We start from the raw sequence: 22,504 nt of genomic DNA on the forward strand, positions 1-22,504 counted from the left end.
TTTCTAAATAAGTCTAAGCAAGGAAGGAAAACAAGTGTTTTATAGTTCTTTGAGGAAAAAAGCATAGCTGTCCATTTACAAAATTAAAATGTGCAAAATAAAAACAGCTTCAGCTCCACTAAACAATGTAAATTACATTGTTCAGTGTAAACAATGTATTATAAATTACTATTCTCAAAATTAAGTTTCAGGCCCTGTGTGGTGGCTCATGCCTGTAATCTCAGCACTTTGGGATGCTGAGGTGGGTGGACTGCCTGAGCCCAGGAGTTCAAGACCAGCCTAGCCTACATGGTGAAACCCCATCTCTACTAAAAAGTAACTGGTGTGGTGGCGTACGCTTGAAGTCCCAGCTATTTGGGAGGCTGAGGTTCAAGGATCACTTGACCCCGGGAGGTGGAGGTTGAAGTGAGTCATGAATATGCCACTGCACTCCAGCCTGGGTGACAGAACAAGACTGTTTCCAAAAAGAAAAAAGAAAACAAAAAAAGAAAAAAATGAAAAAGAAAATGTTTCAACTTGGGGTAAACTCTCACTCAAATAGACATAGTAAAAAATACACATAACCTTCCTCTGTAGATCACTTCCATACTAGACTATGCAAAATATCAAGTGGAAACTAGCAAAATTGAAAGAAATTCATGGTTTAAGCAATATGCTAGCAAATTGCAGAAAAAGAAAAAAAAACTAGAGATAACCAATTCATTAAGCCAAATAATAAGTTATCCAATCAATATCTTAGATGAAAGCAATAAAATAAGGGAATTTATAATGATTGATAAATCATTAAATGTAGCAAATTTCAATGTGAAACTAATAAGTGAGTCTATTAGTAATTTGTTCTCTACCTCACATTTAATGCTCTAAAAATATTATCTATTTGCACAACTATATAGAAACCTTAAACAGTGAGGAAGTGAGTCATTCCACACCTACCGTATTAAGAAAATAAAGCAGATTAAGTGGAATAATAGTTTTTTATGAGGAAAAGCCATTTCATCTGATCACAAGTAAAACTACTATAATGTATAAATTTATAGCATTTGCAAGACTACTCTTGTCTCTTTGACATGTAGTTCATGAAAATTATTAGTAGATATTAACGTGATTCGGTGTTCTAAGTATACAAAAAACGTTACTAAAATCAAAAGATGTACTGGAGATATAATTGAGAAACCATTGATGTTGTCGACACTAACAAATGACCCTATTTTTAAATATAATATTCATATTGGTTACATGATAAATTCCTGAGAAATGTAACCTTTATGTAAAACTGTAGTAATTTACTTTACAAGTGGCATTTGTGAGTAGTTCAAAGACAGAATTCCTACCCATCAGAAGGAATTTCATTTGATTTCTAAGCCACTCTCTTGTAGCCTATCCATATCTAATACCCACAATCACATGTGATTTACACAGCCACACATATTTGTTTCTCCTCAATATATTTATTGAATGAATTCAAGGTTTATTGAAATTGTATTAAATAAATGAAGACTATTTTTAATACAATCATTGACATATCAAATAACTGATTAATGTAGTTAATTTGGCAATTCTTTCCTTCAAACTCTTCACATTACATTCTAGCTATATATAATCAAAGTGCTCTCTACAATATTATAATTTCAAATTTCCCATTTGGGGTCAAATGTAAATCATGATAACTGTAGTATTATGAATTGTAAATAGATAATATTCTAATTCAGAGGTTTACAGCATGTATATTTTCCAATTTATATAATCAAGTCACATACTCTTTAGCTAACTTGATAGTAGTAATGGTTTCCATTGGATATTTATATGCATCAAGCACTCCAGACGTATATTATCTCACTTAACTCTGAAAAGAAATTTATCGTACTCACTAATGCTAGATCTTGTGCTAAGTATACAAAGAAGATGAGAAGGTAAAGTTCCTGCCCTGAAGAAGTTTGGACTGAACACTAGTGGATAAGAAGGCATACATAGCCCATGTAAGGAAACAAACAGAAGTCATGCAGGAAAGGACAGAGGATGTTTGAGAAACTTGAAAGTTCAGTGTGACGTGATGGTCATCAAGGTGCATGGGTAAAAAGAAAATAAATATTAAAGTCTATATTTTATACCAATTACCCATCATTACAGGGCTGTTATGAATATCTTACTACTGTAAGTATTTTCTTCAATTGTCATTGAAATATTATTACAAGCTCTGCTCCTAGAAATAATTCATAAAATAATGAAACCAGTGTCTTCAGCAAGCTGAGCTATGGCTTTGTATATGAAATCTGCCATCTACTTAAGAAAGAGCTCTGGGATCCAAAGAAACTTGTTGTTGTCCAGTGTTATGAATCACAGAACTAAAAGTGATGGCACTAACTTCAACACTTATTTCCGAGGCATGGAAACTGAGGAGGAAAATCACATAGGTAAGTAATACTTACAGAGAATATTTTATGAGACGGAGATGTGGCAACAAAAAATATATTTCGATGGTAAAAGTGAAGAAGTTGTGTGTTAGAGAATTTTACAAGTGAAAATACTCATGGCCCCATAATATGTGTTAACATTATCAAAATATAGAAAATTGTAAAGAATAAAGGCTTTTAGTCTATGCAATTATATATAGACCCAGGAGATACTAACAGGCTCCCATAAAGTTGTTGTATGTAATATTTAGTATTGATTAATTTGAATAAGATCTATCTAGAATTTAAAAGAAAAAAAATATTTGTTTACTTATAATTTAATTTTTTATTGATACATAATAGATGTCTATATTTTGGTGGTACATAGATAGTTTAAGACATTTATATAATTTTAAAGACCAAATCAGTAGAATTGGGATATCCATCACCCTAAATATTTGTCTTTTCTTTATGCTAGAAATATTTGAAATTATTCTCTTCTAGGTATTTTGAAATATACAATAGATTGCTGTAAACTATAGTCACCCTACTGATTTATTGAACACTATGTCTTATTTCATCTATCCAACTGTGTATTTGGACCCACTAATCCTCTCTCCTCCCCACTGTTCTAAACAGCCTCTAGAAACCAGCAATCTACTACCTTCATGAGATCCGCTTTTGTAGTTCCCATATATGTGAGAACATGTGCTAATTGTCTTTCTGTGCTTGGCTTATCTCACATAGCACCATGACCATTCAGGTTACTGCATTTTTGAAGACTCAATCTTGATTTAAGTTAGGATTTTTAAACAATGAGAAATGCACAAATAAAAGTATATTTCAAAAAGTATTACCAAAAACTTGAAAAAAGTGATACACAATAATTTTCTTTCAAAAGGGCTTTGTATGAAAATGGTCCATAAGGTTGGATGCTAAGACTAAAATATAAAGAAGAGACAAAAAGCCAAATATGGCCGGTTTGCTAACTACTTGATTGCCTTTAGTGCTCTGTCCTTCGCTTTAGATTACCAACATGAAAAGTTTTTATAGAAAGATGTTGAATATTGGAAATCTTGAGCACTCCCCACCAAGCAGAATATGACACAAAGGAAGTGCTTTATGGCCTGAAGCAAATCCCCTGGATTTTCTGCCTCTCTCAGATTAGTCCTGCTTCTAAAATGTTTGTCTCCTGAAGTTGTCACCAGTGAAAGAAAGTTTTCTCATTTCTTATGAAAACAAATGAAGAGAAAAGCTTTATCTGTAGGAGAAAGTACATATTAAGAAAAAAATCTGTATAATTTTAATGAGGAAAGGGAGAGACACAGAAAGAGTGATTGATTTGCATTTCATTTGTTTTCATTCACATATCTAGCTTTCAGTAAATATCTATTCATTGATTATCTCACATTGGACTACTTATTCCAAGACCAAAATACAATAACACAAATTAGGCATGCAACCGTTAGTCCCAACTATAAATGTTTAAGTTTTCTATAACTGGAAGAAGTTAGTATTATAGGCTTCTCTCTATCATATATATAATTTTTGATCAATCAAAAATTAGATAAATTGTATAATAACAAAAATGCACATATTGAATTACAGGCAAGGTAAGAAGTATGCTCCAAAATTTGTTGAAAGTAGCAGCAATTTGGCCGGGCGCAGTGGCTCAAGCCTGTAATCCCAGCACTTTGGGAGGCCGAGACGGGCGGATCATGAGGTCAGGAGATCGAGACCATCCTGGCTAACACGGTGAAACCCCGTCTCTACTAAAAAATACAAAAAAATTAGCCGGGTGAGGTGGCGGGCGCCTATAGTCCCAGCTACTTGGGAGGCTGAGGCAGGAGAATGGCGTAAACCCAGGAGGCGGAGCCTGCAGTGAGCTGTGATCTGGCCACTGCACCCCAGCCTGGGCGACAGAGCCAGAATCCATCTCAAAAAAAAAAAAAAAAAAAAAGAAAAAAAAAAAAAAAGAAAGTAGCAGCAATTTAAGAAAAACCAAAACAAATTATGCATGAGAGAGCAACACTGTAAACTAGCATCAGTGGACAAATGTGTGGAGGATAAACAGAGAGATCCAGCATCAAGAAACAGTGAGCCTATTTATATGCCACAAAAGTCAATTATTACAGCCTATTCCACTATATTTAGAATGACGCAAAAGATCAGCAATGTTTCAAAACACAGAAAGCTCTTGAGAATTCCAGATATTTGGAAAAGCTGAAAGACAGTTGTTTTTAAAGCCATGCTATGTGCTATCCCAGAGTTTTCCTAAGCATATATCTTTGACAAACTTCTGAGTTTAATTGAAGTATCTCTCTTAATCTTAAAAGTATGTCTCCTTATACTTGAGATGACTGCAAAGGTATTATATATCTATCACTTCTTTTTTTTTTTTTTTTTTTGAAATGGAGTTTCGCTCTTGCCGCCCAGGCTGGAGTGCAATGGCATGATCTCAGCTCACTGCAAACTCTGCCTCCCAGGTCCAAGCAATTCTCCTGCCTCAGCCTCTCAAGTAACTGGGATTACAGCACCCACCACCATGCCTGGCTAATTTTTGTATTTCTAGTAGAGACAGGATTTCACCATGTTGGCCAGGCTGGTCTTGAACTCCTGATCTCAAGTGATCCATCTGCCTTGGCCTCCGAAAATGCTGGGATTTCAGGACGTGAGCTACCACACTTGGTCTATTATTTATCTCTGTGTGTGTGTGTGTGTGTGTGTGTGTGTGTGTGTGTATATATATACCCACACACATATATATTTATAACAAAAAGTTTTAGGCTTGAACCTATATGTCGGTTCATATCCAAATATATATATGTAGGCTTTAATTATACTCTCCCTAAGCTCAAAACGCTGTATGAGCATTCTTTATTTTTAAAATGGAATGAATTTACTCAGTAGTTGAAACCACTGGTCCTTCAACTAATGGTGACTTAATTTTTTTGGCTGATAGAATGAAGCCCATAGCTATTTAATATTAAGAAGAACATAAAATGTTTAAGTTACTGATGCTTAAGATTTCAGACCACAGTGATTCTCAGAATACAAATAAATTTTGGCATCTATTTTTGGAATCAGTGTTTTCTAAAGATTTAATTGCCTTTTGAATAATTTAGTTGGCAGACAGCAAATTAAATATAGGTTCAAGCCTAAAATGACATAAACACACAATTAATTTCTCCACAAATATCTATCTCTAAATAAAGTTACTTGTTTGATATAGATATGAGTTGTAGGAAAGTTACAGGGATATTATGAGGCCCATGATAAATGTTGTCAGGAAAGAAAACAATTTTTAATTTAGTAGTCTCTAACAATCTAGAAAGCCCATGAATATTTACTATGAATTCACTATGCTAAAAACTAGATAAAAGAAAGTACACACAAGAGAAAAGCATCCATAACAAAACACTTACTAGAATAGTATCAAAATCTATCAAAATTTTGGGATTACATATACACATTTGAAATCAATGATAGTTTCACATTTCTAGGAAGAATCTTAAAAATTTATTTGTCACCATAAAATATACGTCAAAATATTGGGAAACTTTTGGGCTACAGTCAAGGACTTTGTTCGTACAGCAAAACAATTTAGAAAACCTTGATGTAAGTACCATTAGTGATATAGTAAGTTTTTATGTATATTCGTGGTCAGAATGTTCTAACGTGTTTCATATAAATGTGCTTTCTGAAGGCCAGATAATTTCACCTTTGGCCTTACTATTAATCCTTAAAGCATGTGATCTCCACAGTCGTTTCAACTCTTGTCTGTCTCTTAGAATCTTCTAGAAATTCAGCCCAGATCAGTATGCACTCAAACACTGCCTAGTCTGTTTAAAGCAAATGCAGTACACAGATGACTCCTAAGCAGCTTACATTCTAGTAGTGGAAGGATAGCAATGAAGAAATAACTTCCAAATAACAAAGCAAATACTTTAAAACATGCCTAAATCAACCTAGTATATTATTTTAAAAAATGCTCCATGTTGGCAAAATTATAATAATAATAAATGGATTGAAATAATGACATATGAAAAAGGAATAGTTATGAAAAATACAGGTCAATTCAAAGGATAATGTTGCACAAAGCTCTCCACCAAAAATTCTAGTGAGATTTGTTATTCCAGTTTTAGTACTGGTCATTCCTTTTGTATTTTTCTCTTCACTACCACCTCTGGACTTGTATATTTCTCTTAGCCCTTCTCTACCATGGTGCTGCAAGAGAATTTAGCTCTAATATCCTGACATTCATCGTATAACATAAATTAACTTCTTTCTTAGGCATCCCAGGTTAAACTTGGTAAATAGTATGTAAGGGAAAATTGAGAAAAGAGTGACTCAAATAATTTTCTGTAGGGCTTTATTCTTTAGCTCAACCCTAGTGGAGAATGATTGTGAAACCCGTCAAATTAATTATTATATTTAAATATCATTACTTAAAACTTGAGTCTTTGATGAAACTTTATGTTTTACCACTATACTAATTTTTTTTTTTTTTTTTTTGACATGGAGTCTCACTCTGTCACCCAGGCTGCAGTGCAGGGGCGCGATCTCGGCTCACTGTAACCTCTGCCTCCAGGGTTCAAGCAATTCTTCTGCCTCGGCCTCCCAAGTAGTTGGGACTATAGGTGCGCACCATTACGCCCATCTAATTTTTGTATTTTTAGTAGAGACAGGGTTTCACCATATTGGTCAGGCTGGTCTCAACTCCTGACCTCGTGATCTGCCCGCCTCAGCCTCCCAAAGTGCTGGGATTACCGGTGTGAGCCAGTACACCCAGCCCCACTATACTAATTTTTACAATATTGCTATGCATGGATTTTTGATTAAATATCAAAGGTATAGGTCAAAATAATATGATGGATAATATATATGACATTCTTCTTTATTGCTAATGAAGAGGTTGTGAAAAAAATGTAAGTTAAAAACTTAGAGACCATCTGACCTAGTCATGCACTGCATTAGAATAGTTAATTAAATAACACCTGATATCAAGTTTCACAATAAATAACGTAAAAATTTTATTAATGCCTCTATTTCTCAATTATGCCTAGATGTTAACATGTTAGTACCTTGATTGTGTTTTCTCACTGACATTCCATAACTCAAATAATCAATTTGTTTGAGTTATCTAATATTCCTTCTCCCTAAGGGATTTAGCAGAGCTATTTTTATGCTGAAAAGGAAATGTTTTATGTAAGCATTTTTACTTTTTTGTGAGTAGTCTTTTTGGTGGGAAGAAGGTACCCCTCCTTAACTTAATCTCCCTCCACGCATTTATTCCTTTTCAATTATTTAAATACCCAATTTTATTTCCTTTCCATGTAGACAGCTGATTAATTGTGTCCCTTTTGTTTTCCAAATAAATAATCCTTATTCACAACACTGATTATTTGATGGCTTTGTCAAAAAAAGATAAGCAAATTATCCTATCTATATTTATAAAGTTTGAAAATATTAAGTTAAAATAAAAGATAGGTGGGAAGATTCTTATATTCACAATTTAACACTCACAATTTGAAAATATATACTTGCATCTCCAAGAATGAATTTCTAATATGCTGACTAAAATCATATTTTGATTTTTTCATGGAATTATCAAATAAGGCATGAAAATACACATTTTGCCTGTGAAAATGGGTTTGGTTGACATTAACAAAATATAAGAAACTTTTTTAGCTATGTAGTACCTGGCCTTTCTTGGTATATTTTGACAACTATTTTGACAACTACTAGTACATTGACATATAAAATATATTTCTGTTTCCTTATTGGTCTATAAACTGTTTTTCTAATTCAAAAGAAGGCAGAATAACCCTTTTTATACTGTTATTGTTGTATCATGCTAAGTAAAATGACAGTGACCCTGAAGGCATTGAAAAAGTCAAATAGCAGATCCTTTAGGAACTGAGAAATAACAATTGGGACTTTTTCTTTTAATGTCATGGTAACTAAATTGTAACTTACCTGTTGTATAAGAGAAGTGCAGCAGGTCTTCATTCATATCTTTTTTTTTGTTGAATAGGTTTAATTTGTACTTTATATTGTAGATTTTAAAAACATTTATATGCTTTTTTTTTACATGATGTAGAGACAGACTTCATTCTGTGATTAAAATCTAGTTCTAAAATCTATTGAATCAGGAAAAACAAGGAATATATAATCATACATTACCTTTTTCAATATGCATCCTTTTTGACTCATGTCCCATGTCATGACCAGCCAAATCCCCCTCTTTGGGCCCAGGGAGTACATTTGGTGATAAGCCCATCAGCATCTGGTTCATGGACAACCCATTCTGATGGACCGCTGTTATACCCGAAAACAAACAAAAGAAAACACAAAAACACCATAACACACAAAGTTCCAATAAGTCAGTTAAACTCTTTTTGGACTCAACAGTAAATATAATATTAATATAATGGTCTAACTTTAAATTTGTAATCTATCCCTAAAAACACTGTGATAACTGATAAACATGATAATTCATCAGAATATGCAGAAAATACTGAAAATGACATCACCTCACTTTATTTTTATTTTGCATAAAACAAGATTTTTATCTGGAAAATATAAATTTTTAAAATATAAGAATAATACAGTAGAAATTGCCATTTGAAAAACATCATTAATAATAATTGTTTCAGGGATCAAGGGATAATTCTGAAACTAGTGAGTGGAAGTTTGGTTAAGAAGAGAATATTTGCATAGTCTTAAGATATTTTCTCAACAGACACTCACTATCTCCAAAGGTAAACAACAACAACGACAAGTAATATTTCAATAGAGAAACCTGGTAGTCACCACCTTCAGAAAGTGATAAAGTTATTGCTGGCATTGTAGAAATGTGTGTCTCCTGAAATGATTCACTAGGAAGGACACACTATCACAGCTGTGTGATTCTCGCCAAACATCCATAACCTAAGTCTAATCAAAAGGAAGCATTAAAAAAAATCCAAACTGAGGGACATTCTACAAAATAAATGGCCTGGCCTGTACTAAAAAAAAAAAAAAAAAAAAAAAAAAAGTTACTGAAAGACAAAATGGACTAAGGAACTGTTCCAGATTAAATAATACTAAGAGAATATGACAACTAATTGTAGTGTGTGATCATAGATTGGCTTTTGTACCTAGGAAAAAAAAAAAATCTTACTTTAAAAAATATTCGAGATGGGCGGATCACGAGGTCAGGAGATCGAGACCATCCTGGCTAACACGGTGAAACCCCGTCTCTACTAAGAAATACAAAAAATAGCCGGGCGAGGTGGCGGGCGCCTGTAGTCCCAGCTACTCGGGAGGCTGAGGCCGGAGAATGGCGTGAACCCGGGAGGCGGAGCTTGCAGTGAGCTGAGATCCGGCCACTGCACTCCAGCCTGGGCTACAGAGCCAGACTCCGTCTCAAAAAAAAAAAAAAAAAAAAAAAAAAATTGGTGGGAAAACCAGTGCAATTTAAATAAAAACTGTAGTTCAAATTTTAGTACTATAATAATGTTATCTTCCTGATTTTGATCATTTTTCTGTTATGTAAAATAATGTTCTTCTTTGTAGAAGATAAACAATGACAAATCTGAGTAAAGTTGTATTAAATCTATGATAGAAGCCCTAGGTGACATTATGCCTTTATTGAGATACCACTTTCAGAGACCTTGATTGGTTGATTGACGAGGTAAATCAGGATGACAAACGCATAAGAATGATTTGTATATTTGAAAATTTTCTAAAATTATTTTAAAGTAATATGTAACATATATATGCATATATATGTGTATGCATATGCATATATATGCGTATGTGTGTGAATGTGGATGTATTTCCATTTCAACAATTATGGCATCCAGGCATATAAAAATATCTCCTTTGTTTCTATCAAAAATTTAAAAAAATATATAACCTTTAATAAAATAGCATGAATGTATAACAAAACTCTTTCAAATCTTCTCCAATCTGTCCATCATTTTCATTTTGTTCCAAAAAATTTTTTTTTCTCTAGGACAGCACCTTTCCAATGACAATATATTATAATGAAGCCAATATTTATTATTAAATTTCTGATTCTAGTGTCAACGTACCATAAAAATATACAGTAAATATTTTATTTGAAAACTATTTTAAAATTGTGTATAAAGTTATAAAATTAAGGAAATAAGTTTCAGGCAGGCCAAAGCAAGTATATATATTTAGTATTATGTTGAACTATATAATTTCCAATAATTGACTATCTTTTATTTATAATTATTTACATAGCATTTAACTTAATCTTTAAATTATCCACTTCAATAGCTCCCAGATCAACAATTTTCACTTTATGCATACATTCCTTTATAACCTATAAAGTCACTTTCTAGAAAATGCTTTCCTATTATGAAAATATTCTCAACAACCAAATAACTTAAACAAATTTTGTATAATTAGATGAAGTTTATGCTATAAACATAATTGCATAAAATAATAGCTAAATTCTGGAAATAAGGAAAATATATAGGTTTTATCAAACAAGTTATTCTCTTTTAATATAGTCATTTATCAAAAGAACAATCTGAGATTATTGTATAGACACAAAAATCACTTGTTAATTTGATGGCATTTTAACCTTTATTCTTCATTTTCTTGGTCAGAAGTACCAAGGTTAAATATTGTGAAAATGTTATAAAATAACATACAGTCCTACTTTTCAAATTTTAATAATAACAATATATGGCACTAGTATGCATTATTGATTATTACTAATTCAAACTCTCAAACTTAGCTAATTTCAAATTCTTTAATTCATTGATCACCTGAATGACTTACAAATGTACGTTTTTAAAATTTATTATTTTGAATTTAACTCATTTCTCTTTGTGGATATCTCCATTAACATAAGGATAAAATTTAAAAGTCAGTGAATTACAAAAATGGCCGGGTAGTATTTAAGGAATGATGTTGAATAATCTATAAACAGTGTACCAAGACACTAGATATTTGAGAATTGGTTGTGTTTACTTCAGAAACCAATCCAAAAGGTCACTTATTTTCTGTTTCATAGCTCAAATCTTTATATGTGGCATCGAAGCGAGGAAATTTATATCAGGACCTGTTAATGTAGTATCATACCTCATGTTATTACGAACTGGGAAACATAATTTTGAGAGATGGCTATTGCTACAGAGCTTCAGAACATGATCCATCTGAGATCTATTTGGAATGAGGGCATGTTGATTAGAAAAGCCCGCTGAACCCTAATAAAGTTTAAAATGGTGACAAGTAGAAGTATAAGACCTACGGATTCTGTCAGAAGAGCTCTCAGTCCTTGCAGGGGAGCTGGACACACTGCTGCTGCGATGTGATGATGGGTGACTGCCAGGCCTTCTCCCCTCCTCCAGAGAGGGGGCAGGCGAGGGGCTATCGGGAACACGCTCCTGCACCAGCGAATGAGAGAAGGAGGGTGGAAAAGACATTAAATATGACGAACTTTTACTTAATGAATGTTGGTTTTCTCAATACAATAAGAAATGTAAAGAGAATAAACACTTTGTTTCATCAGCATTTAACTGTACTAAAAGATACATTTATCTTGAGCAAAGCCAAATAAAGTAGAAAAAGATGATTTATGAAACTATGGTTCTACAGGCAAGCACGACTGCAGTAATGGCAAATGTCAATCCACTCTGGAGAAAAAGTAAGCCCTAAGAAGACACCCAAAAATATCCAAATAAGAACCCATTAGACAACAAAGGTCTTGGAGAACAAAGAAGTACTATTTATCATTTTGAAGAAATCTTTAAATATATTCCCGTGTTTCCGTAAGTATCTAAAGATCATGTAATAAACACATTATCAACATGACTGACCATAATAATAATACCAGAGGAATTTGTAACAGGTATTCCATCCTGGCACTGCTCTGGACATACTCAGTCACATTTTAAGGCATCACGGAAATGGATTATTATTTAATATTGGAATATTTTTCTTTGGTTTAAATAATTCTCAGAGTACCTACCACATCTAGCTTCAACTCAACCACACAAATGTATTAAGGGCACATTTATGAAACATGTATCAATTATGTCCCAAGGAAATTTGGTACTGTGTTTTCTGATACTCTATTTTATATCAACACTCTTGTGTCATTCCATACCTCCCTCTCCAAGTTCTGTGCATTCTCCATTAGACAAATCTGTAAGTAGATTATATAAATGTCTCCAATTAGCTATTATAAATGGAATTACAGATTAAGAAAGAAGGTACCCATTGGTGAACATTTTCTACTTTGAGCAGCAAAATATTTATACCATCAGTTATTAACAGACACAAGTCTTGATGCCTTTGCAATAATTAATAAATAGTAAAAAGTGTGGAAGAAAACTACATAAAGTATGTAGATGTATAATGTACTTATAAATAATAAGTACACTATTCCTTATTAGGGTGAAGATATGCAAATATGAAATAGAGGTAAAAAAATCTAAAATGTAATTGGCCTGTAGGAGGCTAATATTTCCAAAATGTCAACGTTAACTTAATATGGAAAACAAAGAGGAGGCTCCAGGCTTTGTACTGACAGTGAGAATGATGATCATGCTCATCTTTGGTCAAAGTGATTCCATCAGCACCGTGATGGTTTGAAATCCGGCTGCACATCAGAATCACCTGGCATGTTCTTAAATGTGCTTATGCTTCAGTTTCACTCCCAGAGATTCTGGTTTACTGAGGATTATGGCTTAATTGTGTCCCCCAAAAAGATTTGTTGAAGCCCTAACCTTTGGTCCCTATCAATATGAATGTATTTGAAAACTGAGTCTTTGCAGACATAATTAGTTAAGATGAGAACATACTGGATTAGGGTGGCTTTTAATCCCACGTGATTCGTGTCCTTAGAAGTAGATGTGAAGATAGGAGGGAAGAATGTCATGTGACCATAGAGGAAGCGATTAAACTTATACAGCTTCAATCCACGGAATAGCAAGGATTGCCAGCTGCTAGCAGAAGCTATAGAAAGACAGCAAAGGATTCTACCTAGAATCTCATAGGGAGCTTGGCCCTTATGAAGTCTTGATTTTGGACTTCTAGATTCCAATAATGTGAGACAATAAATTTCTGTGGTTTTAAGCTACCCAGTTTCTGGTTCTTTATTATAGTGGCCCTAGAAAACTAATATACTAAGACTAAAATGGGACCCAGATTTCAGTATTTTTTAAAGCTCTCCCTATTTTAATATGGAAACAAGATTGAGCTGTACTTTAGTCACACTCTTTTAATTTTTCAATGGTGTACATTGCCAATAAACATCTTCAACAGATATGCTTAGACTTCATTTTGAAGACAATGACAAATAAAATGAAAATAACCAGAAAAAAATAGCCAAGCCCTTTTCCCAAATCCATGTCATAAAATGGTTTCCTAACATATATTTCATGGAATTAAAAAAAAAAAAAAAAGTGCTATAAGAAACTTCATGACAAAACTATATTGTAAAGGAAAAGAAAAAAAGAGGTCAATTAAATTTTAATCTCAAAAGTTGCAATGCATATTAGAATCTTGTCGTAATGATTACTTGCTGAACTTTAAGAGTTTTTGGACAGGGCTAATATGTGCTGACAGGCTTCTGTAAAAGACAATAAACCGCCACAGAAGGCAGATGTATTGTTAGTATTACACTAAAAAGCATTAGCCCTTTTCCGTAATTATTCAGAGATTAACAATTAAGTGCTTTATTTTCTGCAAATAGCAAAATTGGTATGTAGGTAAACGTAAGCAACACGCAATATATTTTCCATCTCAAGTTATGTGGGGTTTCCACTTGAAATACTGCAAATATGAAAATAAGGAAAGTGGAAGGGAGAGAGAGAAAGAGACAGAGAGAAGAGATAGGGAGAGGAGAGAGAAAACAAGGGGGGGAGGGCAAAGACAAACACACACATCCCAGATATTAAAATTTAAAACTAACTTGTTTAGATAAGTTTATAACATGCATGCATTTGTTACACGCTAGGATACTACAGAAAGACGGCATCTAACTTTACAGATTGCAGATTAAGATGTTTTGAAATCTTTATCACAGGTAACATGGAAAACGAATGTATTAGCAGTTATTTTTCCAAACTAACTAAATGAAGCATGTATGCTTTTAAAATGTCTAAGGCAAACAAACGACCAACAGTTTTAAAAACAAACATGTAGGGTGGGCGTGGTGACACGCCTGTAATCCCAGCACTTTGGGAGGCCAAGGCGGGCGGATCACGAGGTCAGGAGATCAAGACCATTCTGGCTAACACGGTGAAAGCCCGTCTCTACTAAAAATACAAAAAATTAGCCGTGCTTGGTGGCGGGCGCCTCCTCCCAGCTACTCAGGGAGCTGAGGCAGGAGAATGGCGTGAACCTGGGAGGCGGAGCTTGCAGTGAGCTGACATAGCACCGCTGCACTCCAGCCTGGGTGACACAGCGAGACTCCATCTCAAAACAAAACAAAACGAAACAACAACAACAACAACAACAACAACATGTATATGACTTAAAAGAGCAGAAACTTCACATCTGGATGCCAAAACTTACTTCCTGTTTTCTAATTATAATTACCCTAAACTATAAAGAAGCTTCAAATGGCAATATGCTCATATTAAATCATTGTAATCACAAATCAAAGGATAATCTTGGCTTGTGTGTAGCCAGCCATAATTCAAAAGTTTAGTTTTGTATGGTTTTGAAGTCTCTACACACTTATTATAGAGGATGCATTCATAAGGCTATATATGTAGAACTCCTTTATAATTTGTATAAATATATTAAGAAACAATACTGCAGCTAACTGCATACATAGCCAGAGATATATACTCTTAAAGTCTAATCTTGATTTCTTGAAATTCTAATAGAAGCATAGTTTGTCTAAGCTTTAGAGCTAATTCCTAATACATCTAACTGTTAACACTTGGATTACACAGAAATACATGGTGTATATTTAAGAAAATGCATTGCTATATTTTTATAAACAGAATTTTCCAAATTAACCATTCTATTTTATTCCAAAGGTCACTCACATCAATGCTTATCTATCAATAAATTTTAATATTTTTCTTAATAATTATATAAATGCATATGTTTGGTTGAACAGACATAAAGTACAATCTTGAAATAAATCAGTCTCTCTAAAATGATTTTGCAAGTCTGATTTTCCTGTCATAATAGATTTCTTAGTAGTGCTAATGGAAAGCATGAGAATATAATTTTTCTGAGATATTTAACTCATAAAATGTTTAAATACTTAATGCGTAAATCTCTGGAAACAATGATTATGCCATTAAAATAATTCCTTGTTTATTTTAACATTTCCCATGTAACTAGAAAAATGCTTTATTAGTCAATGTACTTAAATGTCAAAGTTGTCTGTGATCAACCCTTTAATTCATGAATTGTTCCATTATTCATTTACACATCCAAAATACTCTTAAAAAGATATAATATACTAAGTAAAAATAAATTAGATTAAAATCTTCATGTAAAATGCATTTTAAAAGCATAATTTAAAGCTCAGTAAATATGTATAAGTAAAATATAGTATTTAATTTACATTTAACTTAGTTTTTGCTTTAATTGTAGTTTTGTGTTCAAGAACAAAGGATACAAGGACAATTAATACTGTTATTTGAAGAAAATATTTTAATTTATGCAAATTTTTATGATTTAAAAGCTTAACTATTCAATTGAAACTTTCTATAAATTGACACACAACATATTCAGTCATTTTACTTAATGTATAATTTCAATCTTTGGAACCTAATGTATTGTTCTTTGAAGAATTTCATTAAAGTAAAATCCATTGAGGAAGTAAGATTTGAATACATTGTTGCACAATAAATTAATTTACTTCAACAGCTTAATTCTTTTATCATATTTATATGCTTGCCTTTCCAGAGTATTCTATAAGATGGAGAATAATGGAGACAATAAAGAATTGCTTAGGAGGGAATCTCATAATTATTACTGAAACAAAATAGATAATGAGTTTTATTCAGACATAATAAGAAAGAAGCAGTTCAATGTCTATAAGAAAACTATGTAAACTGGATTTATCATTTCATTTGTGTAATACCCTTTAACCTCCAATAAGGGGCTGAAGCAGGATAGAGAGGAAGAATATTTAAAGTAATACTTCAACACACTCCTTTATAGTCCTGCATCAACTTCACTAATCAATAAAACACAATCTTTTGCAAAGTTCCATCTTTATAAAACTCACCACAATAATAAATGAAAATTTAATAGAAGTACTCTTTCACGGAAAAAAAGGTCATACTAATAAACTAATAGTAACAGAAGAACAACAAAGGAAAAGCTGCATTTTTGCCTCTGGGTAGAACAAGAAGTATTTGGTCTGTAGGATAATTCAGAATCAAAAATAGAATTCAGAAACAACGTACTCAAATTCTAAAATAGAAAGTGTAAAATGTTCAGTACTACACACGTGATTAATTATACATTTTAAAATTGCATTATCTCAGCTGCCCCCTCTCCACTTTAAAAATGTATATTATTGAATTAAAATATTTTCTTAGGGTAAGTATAATCACAACTCATTTCTCTAAAGGATGATTTCATTTACCTTTTATTTATTTTGCTCTCCTTTTAATTCTCTTCATTTTTTGTTTTTCAATAGAGATTCCCTAACTGAATAGGATACAGAAGTGGGGAGACAATTTGTAATATTAAATTTTGTGTTGTTATTGTTTGTTTTTTAGAGTCAGAGTCTTGCTCTATCACCCAGGCTGGAGTGCAGTGGCACAGTCTCGGCTCACTGAAAACTCCACCTCCCCGTTCAAGCAATTCTCCTGCCTCAGCCTCTGAGTAACTGGGATTACAGGCATCTGCCACCACTCCTGACTAATTTTTTGTATTTTTAGTAGAGACGGGGTTTCTCCACGTTGGTCAGGCTGGTCTAAGTGTTCCACTCGCCTAGGCCGCCCAAAGTGCTAGGATTACAGGTGTGAGCCACCGTGCCCAGCCTAAATGTTATCTTCATGTAACTTTTAATTTATAAAATTGATGAAGTTGACCATCACTTTATATAAACAAAATTTCTCAGCTTTAAGAAAACTCAGGCTTAAATACATTAGTTCAATGAGTATTTACTGAACAGTTACTATGTACCAGGCAGGATCTAGGCTCTGGTTATATAAAATTAAGCAAAACTGACAGAAATTATTTTCCCCATGGAGCATGTATCACACCTGGTAAATGTAGTTAGTGAAATGCAACATCATTCACACAAAGAGTGGTGTTCAAATTCCTTTGTTTTGGAAAAATGTGCAAAGAAGACAAATAGCAGAATTGGAATCCTGTATTCAGAAAAATGCTTTAAAAGTACTTTTAAGAGACAGTCAATGATGTTAGCATGCTTACACCTGGTTAAGGACCAGGCGACCTAAATCAAGATTCCATAGCTGAGGAAGCCCCAAACAATAATGCACATAGCTTTTAAAAAAACTTTGATTATGGAACTCAAAAAATACTCAAATTTTCTAAACATGAAACTGGCAAGGCCCCGTGAAACAACTTAATATAATCTGAAACAACTTAACTTTATTCTCCTGTTGTCTTTTTGCACTTACTCATTGGTGGTAGGGAACTACATTTTTCCCAAGTGTGTATGAAAATTCACATAGCCTTGTAAATTTTTAGGTTGCTATTTGATAACATAAAGTTACTTTAAGCAACAAAATAAAATCTTGACTCAGGAATTATAATTCAGAGTCATCTGACAATAAATACTGGCATCTTAATTAAAAGGTAGGACTTCTTCCTTTACTACAGCCAAGGGATATAGAGGTGAAGGAAGAACAGCAAGGAAAAAAAGGTAAGTGCTGATCTGACCAGCACTGCCTTTAAAGGCATCAATCTCTCTTGCATGATAAATGTTTAAAGTCAACGTTTAAAGTAGCAAGGCACAAACGTATGTTCTTACAGGCCACCATCACTATGAGCCTCTCATCTGCAGTTCCCTTGATGAGTCTCATTCGTTCGGATGTTCCTTTGACCCTTGAGTTTCCTGCATAGTGACATCTGGGGGCTTGATTCAAGTTGATGTGGGGGTACGATTACTTCATAGATGGTGTTTCATGCTTCTATAATGAGCGTAATGTCTGGTTGGTTGCCTTTTATGATGCCAGCCACCTCGATGATCATGGCGGCAATTCATCACTTCATTAGGGCTTGCAATTTCCTACACACTTATTTTCTAGAAGGTTTCTATGATCACAAATTTACCTCATGAATCATTTGGTTATTCTTAGGATCAGTTTTTATGGAAAAAGGCAGGAAAAATGCTTGATCCCGTCCAAGTATTTATCTTTAAGCCGTTATTGTCCTTTATAAACATCAGTTCCCCCAAAATTCTCCAAATGTGAACAATGAGTTTCTTTTCAGTATTATTATAAAATCATGAATTTAAACATGTGATGTATTTCAAGGTCTGGATGTTTTATTAGTGGTGGTTGTGTTATAATACTTTCTTTTTTAGGTTAACATCTTTTTTTCATATTTAATATTAATATTCAAATAAACCTAAAGAGAACATAATTATTTTTTAAAACCAAGTAAAATTAAACAAATTTTTGGGAAAAAACTTTATGTCTAAAAGTGCTGCATACACTCGGAGATGTTTATGTTTGTACAAAGAATAAATGATTCTGGGCCGGGCCCGGTGGCTCAAGCCTGTAATCCCAGCACTTTGGGAGGCCGAGATGGGCGGATCACGAGGTCAGGAGATCGAGACCATCCTGGCTAACACAGTGAAACCCCGTCTCTACTAAGAAATACAAAAAATAGCCGGGCGAGGTGGCGGGCGCCTGTAGTCCCAGCTACTCGGGAGGCTGAGGCTGGAGAATGGCGTGAACCCGGGAGGCGGAGCTTGCAGTGAGCTGAGATCCGGCCACTGCACTCCAGCCTGGGCTACAGAGCGAGACTCCGTCTCAAAAAAAAAAAAAAAAAAAAAAAAAAAAAAAAAGAATAAATGATTCTGTAACTAAAAACAAACAAAGTATATAATGTCACATTGCTCTAAGATTCACTCTACTTTGTGAATTAGGTCACTCTGGTTGTAGTTTTTATAATCTTTTCACATTTTAAACTTCATGCAAGTAATGTCCTATTTCTTAATATAGTATTTTAAGAACTTACTTTAAAGTATGAGTACAATTATAAATTGCATTTTTCAATGTTTAATTCTTTAAATGAGAACGTCACAAAGTCTCTCTCTCACACACACAGAGACACACACAGAGACACATAACAGATCAGCAAAGAAAATTGACAAATTTAAGTCATATTCCCTATTTTCAGAAAACTGTAATGTGTCATAGGAAGAAAGATGTGTATCTAACAATGCAGTGTACTTTGAATGTTGTCATATTTCTCAAAAACAATTCTACATTATCTCTGAAAAAAATCTTAAAATGCATTTAAAAATCTGCTTTGCATACAACGCACTACAAACCCCAAAAGTCCTTGACTAAAATAAAGTCATGTATAAAATTTTTATTAGGTAAAATGAGCAGAACCAAAAAAAAGAGACAGTCAGAGAGACAGAGGTCTCATCATAGAATTATGACTATATTTCACAAGCTTGACAGGGATTCCCTGCAAAATTCTAGAACTTACTTTTAAACAAATGATTTTGGATACTTGGAGAGAAAACAAAATAGTAATAACATGAAAATCATGTCAGTATAGAAAGACTTCCAAAGATTATATAAATAGTAATTTAATCATTATGACAACCTAATGGGGTAGTATTGTTATTACATACAAATACAAATATATTAAATAATTTGTCTATGGTCACACTGGTTGGAGGTGATAAAGTTGAAATGCAAATCCAAGTAGTCTTTTTTCAGAACACATGCTTTAAATAACTAAAATATGCTGCCTTTCTTCCTTTCAATATTACTTCTATTTCAGCAAGGATGCTCTTTTCAAAATCGTTACAACATTGTGAATTTATTAAATAAAAACTGAGAAAAATATTGATTCATTCGGGAGAATTTTGGGTAACATAATGAATGATACCTAAGATAATCAATTAATAGAACATTTCAACCTATTAGGAATTCTCCAATGATAAGAGAAATTGATCTCTTGATTTATATTGTTTATTTTACTCAATCATTTAAAGTAATAAAGGAATACATCCTTTTAAAATTTGGAAATGATACAAAGGTGGCATAAATAGCTAATGTGATAGTTTGGGATGTTAATACTCCAAAGTATCTAAAGACCCTAAATCAACGGAATGGAAATTAAAAAACTTAATGTGGATAAATAAAAATTCCTAACACAAATAAAAGATGAAGAAAAACTGGCTTAACAGAATTTTATGTCAGAAAGGCAAGAAATTTACTGAGTCAGACATTCAGCTACCAAACAAAATCTTAAGAACTATGACTAGATTTATAGATTATTGTCCAAATTGAGGTTGATGTCTAGTGTCTCTTCATTGCACAATTCAATTCTAGAGGATGGTGGGATAGAGGGTAACTTCAATAAAAAGAAGGCAACCAAAAAGATGAATAGTCAGAACAAATTAGAATAATTGGCCTAGAAAACAGAAACACTATAGGTACCGAACCAGAGGGCTTAAATATTGAAATGGCTAGAACCCTGAAGAATTAGCAGACAGTTTTCTTCCAATAAAATATAACCAAGTTAAGGTAGAAGCTATTGAGATGCAAATTTTAATTTGATTAATGAATATACTTCTCACTCTTAAATTTGCTGAAAATAGATTAAGCATCCTACAAAAGCTTAGATATATGAAAATGAGTAAGAAGGATGTGGGAATTATTTCTCCATTATGGGGGAAGCTGAATTACATAACATCTCAAGTCTAAGTTGCTTGATGTTCTATGAATGCTAAACAGAAAAAGTATATGGGCATCACTGACACATAAGAAATTAATACAGGTACAATTTGTAATTATTTAATATATCTCTGCAGATATTTAGGGAGTTAGAGAGAGGAGGGGGAATTGTGCATATATCCACACATCTGGGAATTTTAATTAGAATTATTATTGTCTAAAGAGTATAAGTAAATTTCCTCCTCAAAATAATCTTGATTATACTCAATACAACCAGCCATAGAAAGTCTAAGTTTAGTACTTTAGCAGACCAGACTCTTTCATGGACACTTGCATGTAAAGCAAATAACAATGCCATAGTGGGAAAGTCTTCATCTATCTAGTTTTCTTTTCCTCAGTGCATTTAATTCAACCGTAAATTCTCAATTATTTTATTTTATTTTTTTCTACTTGGTTCTGTTGTGTTTGACAGTTTAGTTTGAGCTGCTTCACTTTTCCATAGTCTGAGATTCACGTGGGTTTGGGTTAATCAGAGGTCTAACACAGGTATCGACAAGCCTTTTTGGTAAAAGACTAAATAGCAAGTATTTTAATCCACTCTGTCATTGTACGTGAAAATAGCCATAGACATTACATAACTTTAGATGTGGCTGTATCCCCAGCAAAACTTTATTTACCAACACTACATTTTGAATTTCATATAATTCTCATGTGTCATGAAATATTTTTCTTTCTATTTTTTTACAACCACTTAAAAATGCAAAACCATTCTTAACTCACATGTCATAAAAACCAGCAGCAGAATAGATTTCACCCAACATTGGAAGCTTGGGGATTCAGACCCTGCTCCATTTAATGTCCTGGCATTGAAGATATGTTATGAAAAAAATTTTGGAGCTCCTTCACTTCATAGAAACAGCTAAACAAAGAATACTTTAAAATATGTAACTCCGAAACCTATATTTTTGCTTCTCTTTTGTCCTACAAATTCTTATTGCCATTTGCATTTAGGTTCAGTTTTAAGTCTTGTCATTACTCTCAAAAAATGTAAACAGTATATTCCAACTTTTAGAACATCTCTCAAAGTTCTATTTTCTCTTTAAAGGCTATTTCTCCAGTTGCTTTATAATTGCGAGATATGGGCTCAGTCTTCTTTGATATTTAACACTTCACTTGCAACAGACCTTCACACTTATTAATAGAATCTTCCCAGGCAAACCAATGTGTAGTCCCTATTCTAGTTACCCACATGTGTCCAATGCTGTTACAGGG

The 22,504-nt window shown here is 33.2% G+C and overlaps 1 protein-coding gene across 2 annotated transcripts in view; it reads right to left on the reverse strand.

Annotated features, from left to right (window-relative positions):
• DACH1 (dachshund family transcription factor 1) overlaps positions 1–22,504 on the reverse strand; it is a 435,501-nt gene that overhangs the window by 111,599 nt on the left and 301,398 nt on the right. For both annotated transcript variants that reach the window (XM_017951299.3, XM_017951301.3), the window contains 2 exons: positions 11,665–11,800; positions 8,577–8,711 (listed from right to left, as the gene is read on the reverse strand). In XM_017951299.3, coding sequence (XP_017806788.1) covers positions 8,577–8,711; positions 11,665–11,800 — 271 coding nt within the window. The remainder of the gene's footprint in view (positions 1–8,576; positions 8,712–11,664; positions 11,801–22,504) is intronic.

The sequence above is a fragment of the Papio anubis genome, chromosome 15 (genome assembly GCF_008728515.1).
Source record: "Papio anubis isolate 15944 chromosome 15, Panubis1.0, whole genome shotgun sequence".
Taxonomy (NCBI): Eukaryota; Metazoa; Chordata; class Mammalia; order Primates; family Cercopithecidae; genus Papio; species Papio anubis.